Below are 14,280 nucleotides of genomic sequence, written 5' to 3'. Positions count from 1 at the left end.
AACAGTGGATTTCTAGGTAGTCACTGAATTTTGGAACCCCTACCATTCCACCACCCCTCAAAATCTTATTTAAAAAAGCCCTTACCAAATGAGCATAATGAGCTGGAGCTCTGTCAAGCAGTAAAATGACAGTTAATTGATACCAATCGATTGAATCTGAGGAATAAGATAAATTTAAATCCTGTTAACACTTCCTTCAAAAAAGCACAGTCCTATCAGATACTTAAAGATATGACTGCTCACATCATTACATGTTGTGGGTGGTCTGTGACTTTCTACTAAATATTTACTTAGCTCAAAAGCTAGGTTGACTTGAGAGGAGATTGTAAACAGGATTCCTCAACGATGTAAGAACTATATTCGACTGGAAGAACATTTCAAATTGAGGACTGACCTGGTGGAAAGGTATTTTCCCACCAACCTTTAGTATGTTACTACTGATGGAGTTTTATTACCAAATTACTGAGTGGATCTGCCTTTTATGTTTATCTGGATGTATGTGCCCATGCACTCAAACGCTAGCCACATATCTTTCTTCAATTGAATACTCGCTTCTGCCTGCCATTTTAATTTAACACTGCCCAAATAAAAACTTTCATTGGACATGTGAAAATAACATGTTGAGTAAATGAAAGAAACTGATTAACCATTACAATCACGTGCTGATATACAGTGTTGTTACCAATTTCTATGTAGTAGCGTAGAAAGGGATTTTGTAGCAATACCAGAAAATTTTTATACCAGTTTTTAAGATTGATTGAACAGTATGATAGCTGCATTAATAAAGGATAAAGAAAAAGGGATGAAATTATAAAAGTAAGAACTGGAATTTTAAAATGTTTAATTGGAATCATAATGGACTTGAATATAAATTTACTACCAGAATAAATCTATAGATGTAATATTTTAGATGTCATCACAAATATGAGAAATATAAACTAATATACCAGTATATCAGATCATAAAGGAATGACTGATGGATCATAAGAGAGTAATCAATGATCTTAGAAATGTTAATGTAAAAGGTTGTAATGTCATTAAAGAAATAAAAATATTTAGGAGAAATTCAGATTGTTGCTGGAATGGAGACGTCGGTGGTTGGATGTACAAGAACTTAAAATGGTTAATACCAAATCTAATATAAAAAAATATATTTAATATATGTGATTAACTAATAAATAATATTGGAAATAAGGGAAGTAAAAAAGTGCTTAATGTACACAGAAGAACTGGAGATATTAAAAATGTACTTAAGGAATAGATAATCCATAGATGTAAATGGATGAATTAGAATTCAGATAAACAAAAAGGCAGATTCTATCAGCATTTTGATAATGAAACTTCATCAGATGTGTTCCCTCCCAACATACGTAAAATTGATGGGAAAAACCTTTTTCACCAGGTTAGTCCTTATAGATTAAAATGAATGTAGATACATCCATTTTTAGAACCACTTCAAAAATGGGATGAATATAAAGTAAATTAAAAAAAAAAAAACTAGGAAAATGCTCTAAACAGAGTAACTAACTGGCAGTTATAAACAGCAAAACCCTATTCATAAAAGTAGAAAAATTGAAACCAAGATAGAAATTAACAATTGCAAATAACAGATGTTTTTAATAAATATTTTTTCTAGATCTTATTTTCTAAATCTCTCTAGAACGTAAGAAATGGTAATAATATTTTAAATGATTTATAACACATTTTATGAAGTTTAAATTATAATTAAAAATAAGTTATAAGGTAGTAGCATCACTAAATAATACAGCAGTAGCAGAATATATCAATTTTATTAAAAAATAATATTATAATGAAATAATATACTGGATGGTCCATTTAAATTGAGACACCTATATCTCAAAAACTACACCTTTTAGGAAAAACTGTTTCCTGTTAAAGTTTTTCCTTTTCAAGGGGGAAATACATTTACAACTTTTTTTTTGCAATGAAATCGATTTTGCAATAAAAAAATTTAATTTAAATTTTAATTATTTAAAAAAATTAAGTTGACCTTGAAATGACCTGTCTTTGACCTTATCAAGGACAACATAGTTTGTAAATGATTTCCCCAGGAGAGGTTAAAATATATTCCTCATAAAATACAGCATGGTTGAACAAACATTATAGTGCCGTATCGTTAGGAAAGGGTTTTAGCTATGATTTTATGTTTTAATATACACAAATGATGCTTGTGATGAATTACTGTCAGAAAGTTTATTTTTATTTGCTTATAATTTGGCAATTATACTGAAAAGTAAAAATGCAAATTAAATAATATTAATAGATGGTAATGCTATAGTAAGTATATCAGTGTAGTATTTTAACAATATCAATAAAAATAAAGCACTCTATAATGCTTATTATAAGCCCAGTAAAATAGAAAAAATTAATGAATTTCTAATCTATTGAACAGAAATAATTCATTATTTCTATTTTAGAATCAGAATAGAGATAATGATTTTTTTATTGATAATTAATAACTGAAAGAGTTAGAAATTATTACGTTTGTAGGAGTCTGTACAGATAAAAATGTACTGAAAATTTCCATATTGGTACCTTGGATTTAGCACCAATCTGGTAGCTGCCTCATTTGAAGCTGGTAGTTATGAAAAACCTTTTATCAGTTTTACTATCTATCTATATGAGACATTTCAGCCAATTCTCATTTAGCTTAACTTGCTACTGTTATTTCTGCTTAAGATATACAAAATGCCACTGAATTAATAAAGAAATGAATCAACCTAAGTTCAGATAATTCTTATAGAGCTTCCAGTCTTAACTATCAATTCATTAGACTTAATTGCTTAATCTTCCTTCATGTAATTTTACAAGATCAATAATCTGGAATACCCTTGATATATATGAACAACCTCTTTATCAAAATGATGATGTCATGTTTTGCTCTTTCCAAAACACATGTCCAACTTCAGTGGCATTAACACTGTCAGGCCTTATGTCTATCATGAGATGGGAAATACTGTCTACTTAAATTGGAAATTTCTTTTGTGAGCCTCTGAATCTATAGCTCACAAGACTCATAAGGAAACATATACTTAGTGTCTCCTACTTAATGTCAAGGAGGTACTAAGTATGTAATGTTGCAAACAGCTTAAATCATCCAATCCAAATCTGTCAAAATTCTGAGTATGTTTCCTTATGACAGATCATAACCATCTTTTTGTTGATTTTTTTCCGGCCCAGAGATTAAGATTTATGATTTAACATGATGCTGATATGCAGGGATAATGTCTGTGCCAATTCAATAGAGCTTTGTATCATATGACAATATTTAAATTTTTTTACTTGCTAATATGGAGATTAGCATTGTTATGAATTCAACTATAAAATGCTTGCCATAGTAGTTAACTTCAATAATAAATTAGTTTAAAACAGTATTATCTGGCACTTAACTTGTAATTGTTTGCTATGATGACTTGGTCATTTAAAAATAATTGCTGTATCTGGTTTGGTAATAGTAGAAAATCTTTTTTTCATTGAACTTTATATTATATATGAAGGTTTTATTACAATGAAATGAAAAAACAGTTGTAAAGGATTCTATTAAATGAGTGGAACCTTTTGCTATTTGTTATGAAAGAGCATAGCCCTTTCACATAACATTGGAATGACTGTGCAGGGATTACACTACTACCTCTATAGCTGATTAAATTTCAATGGAATTTCTTCTTTGCCTCACATTCTTTTTTCCAACCCATTTTTAAGTAAAAATTATGCAAGTACATTATTTTGTTATTAAATATGCAGGTCAGTGTTAAAAAATAAATTATCAGTGCCGAAAATGAAGGTGACAGTTTTGTTTAAAATACTTTCATAACATACTTAAACAGTAAATAAAACAACATTCTCCAATATACAGGTGGGGCACTGAGATTTCTTGTTCTCTGAATGCGAAGAAAAGAAAAAGTATTGTTGATAGACAAAATTTATTTTTTTATAATTAAAGAAAATAATTTTAAACAAAATATCTTTAAGATGGTGGCCACCGTTCTGTGACAACAATAACAAACAAATATAATAAATTTGATGCTGAATCTGTGACAACAATAAATCTGATGCAACCAATTTCTGAAGTTCCCCTCTACACGTTCTAACATGTGTACTGGAATTTGGGATATTTCCTGTCTAATAACATTCTTCAGCCGAAACAGGTTTTGTGGGGTGATGTTTAAAAACGTCTGCCTTGAGCCCCGTAAAACAAATCACAGGGCATTAGATACTGTGAGTGTGCCACCCACGCTGTCACCTCAAATCGAGATGAGCCGTCCAGGGAACATTGTCATCAAAACTCTAGGTATTGGACTGTGGCACTACTCTGTTGGAACCACACATTTCCTAGATGCATTTCTTCAAAAGCTAGTTCGAGAAATTTTTGAACCATGCCCTCATATTGCTGTGAATTGACAATTACTGCTTGATTGTCTTTCTCAAAAAAATAAACTTCAGTAATTCCAACAATGCTCACCATACTGTCACCTTATCCCTAAAGTGGCCTCTCATGGCGCTCCCTAAGGTTGTTACCACTCTAGTATATTCTGCTTGTTTTCACATCTGTAGGTAAAACTGTGCTTCTCTAAAGAAAACAAGTCCATGAAGAGGTTAAGTTTTCAATTAAGTTTTGTACACCATTATTTGGTTCTGGAAATCATGTGACAATTCTTGCACAACAATCTTGTAGGGGTGGAAATGAAGTAATGAAAAATTTGACGCATTGAACAATTGGATATTCCTTGGGTGACTGCATGTTTGCAAGCGGAGTGTCTTTGAAATCACAAAATCGACTGTTGAACTGCCTCCATACTTTCTGGCATTGTAACAGTCCATCATCATCATCCTTGAGTTTTTTCACCACATTCTGGTTGATGTGAAGCTCTCTACCCACAAAACAATCAATTAATGACCAGGAACCAGACCTCTGGACTGAATTTCGAAGCGAGTACAGAATGCACGCTGCATCACCAAGTAGCAACAGTTATTAAAAAAATCTACTTTGACTGAAACCCACGCTCCCCCTTTTGCCCACCTCATATTTTCTACGAGGAGTATTAGACAGAAACTTCTGCAACTACTGCGTTTGCCAACCCCATCTCCACTTTTTATGATTTCCCCTATTTTCACAATGCTCTCTCAAAATAAGGAAATTTCTCTGTCCCAGCCTATACTTAAATAATAATTTTTATATACTCTATAAATAAAGTTAAGGAAATAGAGTACAATTTTTGCTTAATTTTCATTATTCTTTAAATTATGCTCTAATAAATTAAAACTAAAATAGCATATCAAAGAGTATAGTTTAAAACATTGTATACAAGTGAACCATTAAAACATAAAATACTTAAAAAAGATCTTTTGAATTTATATTTTATTTATTTTAAATTGTAAATTTAGGTTACTAACTGAATTTGATAATGCAGCAATAAATAAATTACTTTTTTGTAACAGGAAAAAGAACTGACTGAATCCGTTTCAACATAGGGGTATTTCAATTTAATTCAACAAATAATCAGTGCATCACTATTTTTAATGATATTTAGTGTATACTAAATATCTGCTGAAATTTTTACAGCAATTTTCACTTTCTGTATCATCTTGTGGTGTTTGTATTTTGTTTAAGCATTTCGTACACAGTGCTCTGCCTTGAATTAACTTTAAATTTGGATTGTTTGTTGAAAGTGTCAAAGATATTTCTAGAAAAGATTTCTTAACCGTTTTAGTGTGACAGCCAAGTTGGTCAGAGCAGCTTTTCCAATTAATATGAAAATATTTACCTAAATATTCGGTTTTACGAAATGTATAGATATTTGTTGTTATTAGTATTAGTAATATAAAAGTACCAATTGCCAACTCACTTTTGTCTTATCCCAGTTTCTCTAATTAATAAAATTAAAATAAAAGATATCACGTAAAAACTAAGTTCACTGCTAATAAAATTACTTATAAAATTTAAATAAGTAAAATATTTTATTTTACTTTTAAAATTTAAATTACTTAAAAACAAGTGTACATTACCTACAGTAACATACACTAGCACCAATATAACATATCCCATTGAAATAAAAACAGTAAATGAGCCTTCTACAATGTTTACTTTCAGGATTACGCATTCATGACCATGCATATATGTTTACGCACTTTCGCGTTTAAACATTAGTTTGTGTTTACATACTTTAAGTATAAAACTGTCTATAACATATCTCATTGTAGACATATCATAATATTTTGTATAGTAGGCTTGCATTATTTGAAAAAATACATGCTGTGAATTTTCTGAAAACATTGCTCACGGTTAGAAGAAACTGTGTTTTTAGCGGTTTTGATGGCTTCATTACGCGTCAACCCCTTTAAGTAATAAAATAAATTTTAGATGGTTTTAAAATACATAAAAAGTACCTACTACTGTAAATATTTCAGAGTTTTGCCGTCTATCCCACATGTGATTTTCGGGCCCCAAACACGAAACATTTAAAAATCTTACGATTTGGCGGCCATTTTTGTTTAATCAAGGACAATCGGTAACAGTCCAATGTTTTTTTTTTTATCAGTACTACTAGTTCCTAAGAGTTGGAGGGTAACAGGCCTGTTACCGTGAACCCTTCATTATTTATTTTGGACCCAAAATTTAAAAAAAAAAAAAAAAAAAAAAAACAATTTGTAAACATAATTTCAGCAAACATTACAAGATTTGTTTATGAAACAAAATGAATTTTTAGTACACTATGATGAAGTTTCATCATTACTCTTTGCAAATAGCGCTTTTTGACCCTCTGTACGATGTAAAATAAGAATGCTACAGCTCATAGAAATAGTGACGAAAATGGTTGTTTTTACCTGTTGGCAAGTAAGAAAATTATTACTTAAGAAAAAAGTTTTTTTAAATATAAAAAATAGTTTTTTGGCCACCACAAGGTGGGTAATTATCATATACCAAATATCATCAAAATCAAAAACTGTAATGCAATAAAATTTTTGAAAATTTGTTGAATAAAATTGATGAATACCCATGATACTAAAGTGAGCGAGTAGAAATTAATTTTAAATTTTATTATGAATAAGAATACCTTTACCAAAATTTATTGATTAATAATATTGAATTTGTATTTAGGCTGGAAGTGTTAGATTTAAAATTAATAGAAATGTTAATTGTGATCTGAAGTAAAGATTTCAAGTTCTATCAGTTTGAAAATTTTGTTTTTACTCATCAATTTTATAAACTAATATTTTATATATCAAGTGGTTCATAAGATATATCTTTCAAAGACAAACTATTAATTTTGTGAAAATTACTTATGATATTGTTTAGTCACCCAGTCAGAAAAGTGAACAGTAGGCCAATATGCAGGAGTTTATTGGCCTCAGAAATAATGATATCAACAAGTTCTAAAATAAGCTTTTTGTAAATCATAATAAAACTTAGCTACATTTGCAGCAGAAGCCCAGTGGGAATTTTAAACGTAATAATTATGTAAAGAGAAATAAATTGCACAGTTATGGTACCTATGAAAACGTGGCAAAAAGTCAAAAGTAAGCAGATTAAAATGAGAAAAAAGCTGGAAAAAGTTATTTGTATATCTTATATGCTGCATACTCATGAAAAAAAGATTTATATAATCAGATAAAAAAAAAAAAATTTGTAAAAGTTTACTAGCATATAAATAAGGGGACTATTACCCTAACAGTGTGTTTTTACGAAAACACACAAATTATTTTATTGTTTCATGTATATCGTAAAATAAAACCATACTAACAAAATATAAATCCAGAATTATCATGAAAGTGCCTAAAACTTTAAATTTTTAAATTGCACGCTAAAACAAATTTTAATTATATAACATATTTAATTAACTTAAAAATATTTTAAGTTACTATTGCTAGCAATCATCTTTAGAAGCAGGTGATGTTCTTTCCACTGGCTTTATATATATTATTATGATTATTATTTTTAATTTACCAGAGATGATAACCTGAATGTTTGTGTAAATTTATAAACCCCTCCTGATAATTCTTTTATGCACTTATACTTTTATTTTTTATTTGTATCGTCAAAAAGAAAATTTAGATTATACAAAGCCTCTTTCTGTTTTCTATTTAGCCGGGAACCACCATTAGGTATTACTTCTGAGGATGATTTGTATGAATATAAATGAAGTGTAGTCTTGTTTAGTCTGAGGTCTACCATTCCCGAGATGTGTGATTAATTGAAAATAAACCACCAAAGAACCCCAGTAACCACGATCTAGTATTCAAATCAGTATAAAAGTAATTGCCTTTACTGGGATTTGAACTGTAGAACTCTCGACTATGAAATCAGCTGATTTGCAATGACAAGTTAACCACTAGACCAGCCTGGTGGGCTATATTATACGAAGGCTAATAATAAATTACTCTTGTTGAGTAATAGAATTAAGCAAAAAAACAAAAAAAAAATATACAAAAGTTATACATACTTCTCTTGCTTCTTGATTTAGCCTTCGTCCAAATTCAAGCACTTATATCATGACAAAAAACTTGCCTATTCCCTCTTCAAAGAACAGTGCTGCAAACGTACTCATCCATTAGTTTGATCATTATTTCTAAAATGTTAACTCAGGCAATTCTTCAATTGTGTGAATAAATGAAAATGAGACTGTGGCAAATAAGTGCTTTAAGGGTATGGTAAAAAATCTGTTAGCAGTGGTGTGAGGTTATGAATTGTTTTACAACAAAAAAAAATCCCTTTGCCGTTTATTCTGTCACTTCAAAGCTCTGTCGACATTTCACAATAAGCATCTGAAGTTATTGTACCCAACTTCATAAAGTCATTCTGCCAACAGAATTCCTTTACGGTCCCAAAACACGGTAGCTATTATTTTTATGTTCAAATTGGTTTGAAATTTTGGGCCTATTTGGTGATTTTGTATGTATCCAGTGCTTGGGACTGTTCTTGTGTTTCAATATCAATGATTCGAATCCATGTCTCGCCCCCCAGAAAACAATACTGTTAAGAAATTTACTTCCTTTATTCTGGTATTGCTGAACAAAAGTCAATGCCACTCCCGTTCTCTTTGTTTTGTGGGCATGTGTATACAGTACTTACGGCCCAATTTGCATGTAACAATTCTGTAAAAACTGGACTTTGAAATTTGAGGAAAATTTTTATTAAGTTCAGTAATTGTGAAAAGGCCTTTGTAACAAACGGCATGTTCAATTTTCTCAACAAATTCACCACTCGCAATAGAATTTGACCCTCTTCTTCCTTGTCATGAAAGGTTTGCCCTTCTGAATTTCCTGTATTATTCTCACAAAACTATCACTCATTCCCATTATTACTGTAAACTATGTACAGCTGATGGTGGATTTCTGCTGCAGCTGTTCCTTATGCTTGCAAAAACACAATGAGAATGTACCTCGCAGCTGGCGATAACTACAACAATTGCTCCATATTTCACCTACTCCATAGAGTATCTCACCACGTACTATTCAAGCTATACGTAATAAAATGGCGACTGACTGTATGTGTCCTATGTTGCAATATTAACCAGTTTGTTTGAAATGCCCGACCAGAGATTAATTTAATATAAAGTTAGGTTAAATGTGATAGGTTATTACATATTAATAGAATAAAAACAGAGTTATGTATAGAGTTAGGGTATTTATCCAGTTAGATAATTTTTATTAATGAACATTGTTTATGAGTATTTATTTTTTTAGTTGTGAGATATAGGTTCTATTTCTATGCATGAATAATTACCCTTTACATTTAAATTATTATAATTTTTAAATCGTATAAAAATTCAATTTAGACAAGAGAACTTAAATGTTTAAGTATTTATTTATTTTACATAATATTTTCATTTTAATTAGTTATTATATAACTGAAAAATAAGTTTTAAGTTGAGTATGATTCTTGTTTTTGAAAGGAATTATGTTAATTATTCTATTTTACAATTTAACGATTATGTGGATGTATCATTCATATTTGTTCAACACATGTAAAGTTAGTGTTTTATACATGGCTACATCAATTATGAAATATTTCTTATACTGTAGATACATTCGTTCTATCAAATGTATTTTTTAATTTTTTTTCTTCAGAAGAGTAGAGATGTGTGTAATTTCTGGTGGTGGTCGCTTTGAAAATGCCCTTTGATTGACTTTTAAAACAATCAGTAATTACTGTTATTTATTTATTTTATTTTTCCTAATGTGTACCTTGCAGTCAATGAGATGAGGATGATGTGTGTGACATGTAAATGAGGTCTAGTCTTGTACAGACTCAGGCTGACCATTCCTGAGATGTGTGGTTAATTAAACCCCAACCACTAAAATACGCTGGTATCCATTGTAGTATTCAGATCTGTAAAGCAACAAACTTTTACTAGAATTTGAACCTCAGAACCTTCAACTTCAAATTACTGCTATTTAAAAAATCAAAAGTTAAATATCTTAAAATGATCTTAATTTTTTTTTTTTTAAATAAAATTGTTGGTTTATATCAAGTAATCAATTATTTTTCTTTTTTACTTCTATCTTTAAAAAAATTACATATTTTTAAACTAGTTAATAAGTTAAGAAATAATCGTATTAACAATAATATTAATAAGAAATACAAATTATTAGTAAAGAAATTAATATCAATTAATGCAGGGGAGGTCAAGATTCTTTCATAAAACTATTCATTTTGACATGCAGAATTAAAAAATTACTATTGACAAATAGTACCTGATTTAATAGAGATGAAATCTGGCAGAAAATTATGTTATAAATATTCTCCCATAAGTGGGTTAATTACTTAAAACTGATTTTCAAAACTAAGGTGTCATTCACAATAAAATGCTTAACATCTTTACAAATGTAATATAATAAAATTGAGGATTACTGAGGTATAAAGGATTGAAGAATTGACATGGTTGCCATATTGGAATTTGTAAACTTTTAACATTGTAATTTTTTATTTATTAGACAAGATTAATTTAACGAGTGTACCAAATATAATTGTGATCCTGAGTTATAAATCATTTATAAATACAAAATGATAATGAAAGGGCAATCAGGATTTTTCATAGGAAATTTTTGTTCATTTTGGCCCATAGAATTTGAAAATGTATAGCCAGCCCACCAGTTTAAGTACACCCTTGTATAGGGTGACATGAAGAATGTAACAAACTTTCAGGACATGTTCTACTAGTGAAATAAAGAAGAAAGTTCATACAAATAAAAATTCAAAAACGCTTCATTAGCAAGTATGGGCTGGCAAATGATTTCTGTGCCTTCGGTGAAATTAACCCAGACTGTAATTCCTGGGATCCAAGATCGTTATCCTGATCATATTCCTCCTCTTTATTTAAAAAATATCTGATTAAAAGTTATGTTCTCAAACAAAAATTTTGTTCACTTGCTGTAGCTGAAAATTAAGTTATGTCAGAAGCTGAAATTATTAATAACCAAGCAGCTGGTAAAAAATATAAAATCAGTGACCCGTCTATTTGAGATGTAGTTATTCAAACTATAAGTTTGGTGAAAGAAGTGTTCCTATTCGAACTGATGGTTGTGAAAAACAAAGGTATACAGTTACACTTGCCATTTTAGCAGAGAGCACAAAACTTTCACCTTTTGCTCTTTTCAAGCAAAAGACTTCGCCCAAAGAAAATTTTCCCAAAGGGCAAAATTCTTCAGTGTGATGAAAATGGATGGATGGATGGATGGATCGTACCTGATAGCTTTCAGGAACATTTAACTGAAAATGTGAAAAATTCATTATCAAAAAATAATTCTGAATTAGTAATTAGTAATTATTCCAGGAGGATTAACTTTTCTCCTCCAACCTTTAGATGTATGTATACTAAGCCTTTTAAAGACAGTTTGAAAGAACTTTATTCTTCATGGATGGCAGATAATGATCAGTCATTTACACTCACTGGACAAATTAAAAGACCACCTTTCTACTTGGTCTGTAAATGGAAATTGAGTGCATGGTAAAATTTATTTTCTGAGCTAGTGATTAAAAGCTTTAAAAAAATGTTCATTTTCATATAATATGGATGGGTTGGAAGATGATATCCTCTGGGAGAACAAAGAGGCTGAAGACTAATTTTGGTTCCGAAAACGCATACAAAAGTGAAGAAGAAGGTGACTAACTAGAAAGCATAGCAACTGTAAATATAGTTATTTATACATTTATATTAACGTTAATAAATAAATCTGTGAAATTGAGTGTTGTTTATTTTTTACTGATACCTTTTATTGAAGTATCAGGATTTAAATGAGTATATATTCTAGTTTTTTCTTTCTCATTAATCTAAAATTAGCCTGCAGATCTTGTGCAATGGCAGGGGCTTATGTGGTATATATATGAGGAGTGGGAAACCAAAACCAACTAATCAAAATTTGATAAATATTTTGGTAGATTAGGGAAACCATCAGCCGATTCTCCTGCAAGTTTTATGGCTACAAAATTTTTTGCTTTCATTCTATCCAAATATTTTTTGCTTTAATTGCTACTATAACTACCATTTATATGATGATAATTGATATTGTATAATTGTTTCTATGCTGTGGCATGAATTATTGAGTCAGTTGTATTGTAAAATGGGTATATACGTTTTTAGGTGGTGATAGAATGGTAATAGAGTTAGGCGTGTGGAGTCTTTGATCTTCCACGGATAGGCAGTTAGTTTTAGCAGTTCCTGAGGGCTACATGGTAGATCTAGGCGTCTGATTTCTTCTAAGAAGGCAAATTTTGTCTAGGGCAGAATTTACTGATGTGAGTGTCTTTCAAGGCATTTGCATCAGTGGCATCTCATCAAGGCTGACTGATGACCGGGGAATGTGATTAGTTTGAGGGCAAGATGTCCTGCGATTAAGCCACTAATGGTTATGAACTGAGGGGGTGGTGTGGCAACCAGACATGTCACAAGACGGGTGTTCTTCTTCAGGGAGGCTCTCCCTATTCATCTGAACCCCCTGTTGAGATGTATAGTTGTTTCTCCATAACTGTACCCATCTAAAAAGTTTAGTAATTTATGAAAAACTAAAATGGACAACTGAATGATAAGTTTCCTTTTATTAAAATGGATATGTTTTGTGGAATATGAGAATATTGTAAGCATTACTAGAAATAAGTTTAATATTGATTAAAAGTTAGGAAAAGAGTTAAAAAGGATATAATGTGAAGGTAATGTCACAACTGTGAAGGTGAAGTAAACTGCCAAGCAACTTAAAAGTTAACTTCTGAAAATAAAACTAAGACACTATGGAATGGATTAGAAAAGAACTAAAATTATCATGTATTCATACATAAGGTATCGTAACCAATAAAGTTGTAGGGAGCTTGATAAGAGACTAGTTGCAATCTCAAAGCTGTCACAATAATTCTCAAAATAAAAATTATTCCATGCCAGGCTTACCAACTGATATCAGGCATCTGTCACAATTCATTTGTCAAAGATGACAAGTGAAATCTTCACTTCATTCACTACTGGGGTAGGCTGTATGAATATCACTAATCTCAGAGAAAGTTATCTCCAAGCTAATTATGAACCAGCCAATCATTTTATTGTTGCCAAATGGTTTATATGTGTAACATGTATCTATTGTCAAATGTACGCTAGATGCTTTACACTTGTCACTGCCATTATAATGATTGGAACAAATAGTGTAAAGTGACTAATTACGTACCAATTCTGTCAACAAAAAAAATACATATTTTTTCTGTTTGGTAGAATTATTTATTTATAAAATTGTAAGAGTATTTTGTTTGCAAAATGTTTTTCACGTACTTATTACAGATATGTACACCCAGGCCTAAACACAGTACTTTTGTTATATACTGATAACTTAGGAAAAAAAGTGCAGCTCATAATTGCATGATATATTTATCTCAAGCATATAATATTATTATTTTAAGTATGTATTTGTAAAACTAGTAAATAAATAATTTTCTGTGTGACCTATCTAAGATTTTTTTTTTTTTTTGTTTCAGGATAGAATTGAAAAAAATAAGAAATGTTTGAATTATGTATTATCAAAATCATATGACAAATCTAAACATTTAAAATTTATAAATATTTTAGAAAAAGATTATTGGTGGCTGGCAAATCGTTTAAGATTAACAATAACAAAAAATCTTTCTATTCCACTTGAAGATATAGATAGGGAAATGGACGTAAAATCAATTTTATCTTCTGGTTCTGTGCCAAATAGCTACTTACTTAAGCAGAAAGTAGATAGAAATGATTTGGTTTGTAAAATTTATCATATTTTTTAAGTAGTATTAGTCATTTTGTT

At 30.1% G+C, this 14,280-nt stretch overlaps 1 protein-coding gene across 1 annotated transcript in view; it reads left to right on the top strand.

The window, feature by feature from the left end:
* The window catches only part of Dark (Death-associated APAF1-related killer), a 154,978-nt gene that overhangs the window by 1,720 nt on the left and 138,978 nt on the right, over positions 1-14,280 (top strand). The window contains exon 2 of the mRNA XM_075370225.1: positions 13,976-14,233. Coding sequence (XP_075226340.1) covers positions 13,976-14,233 — 258 coding nt within the window. The remainder of the gene's footprint in view (positions 1-13,975; positions 14,234-14,280) is intronic.

Source organism: Lycorma delicatula, chromosome 7, assembly GCF_047948215.1.
Source record: "Lycorma delicatula isolate Av1 chromosome 7, ASM4794821v1, whole genome shotgun sequence".
Classification (NCBI taxonomy): Eukaryota; Metazoa; Arthropoda; class Insecta; order Hemiptera; family Fulgoridae; genus Lycorma; species Lycorma delicatula.
Note: the sequence above shows the minus strand (reverse complement) of the source record. Positions and strands in the feature narration are given on the sequence as shown.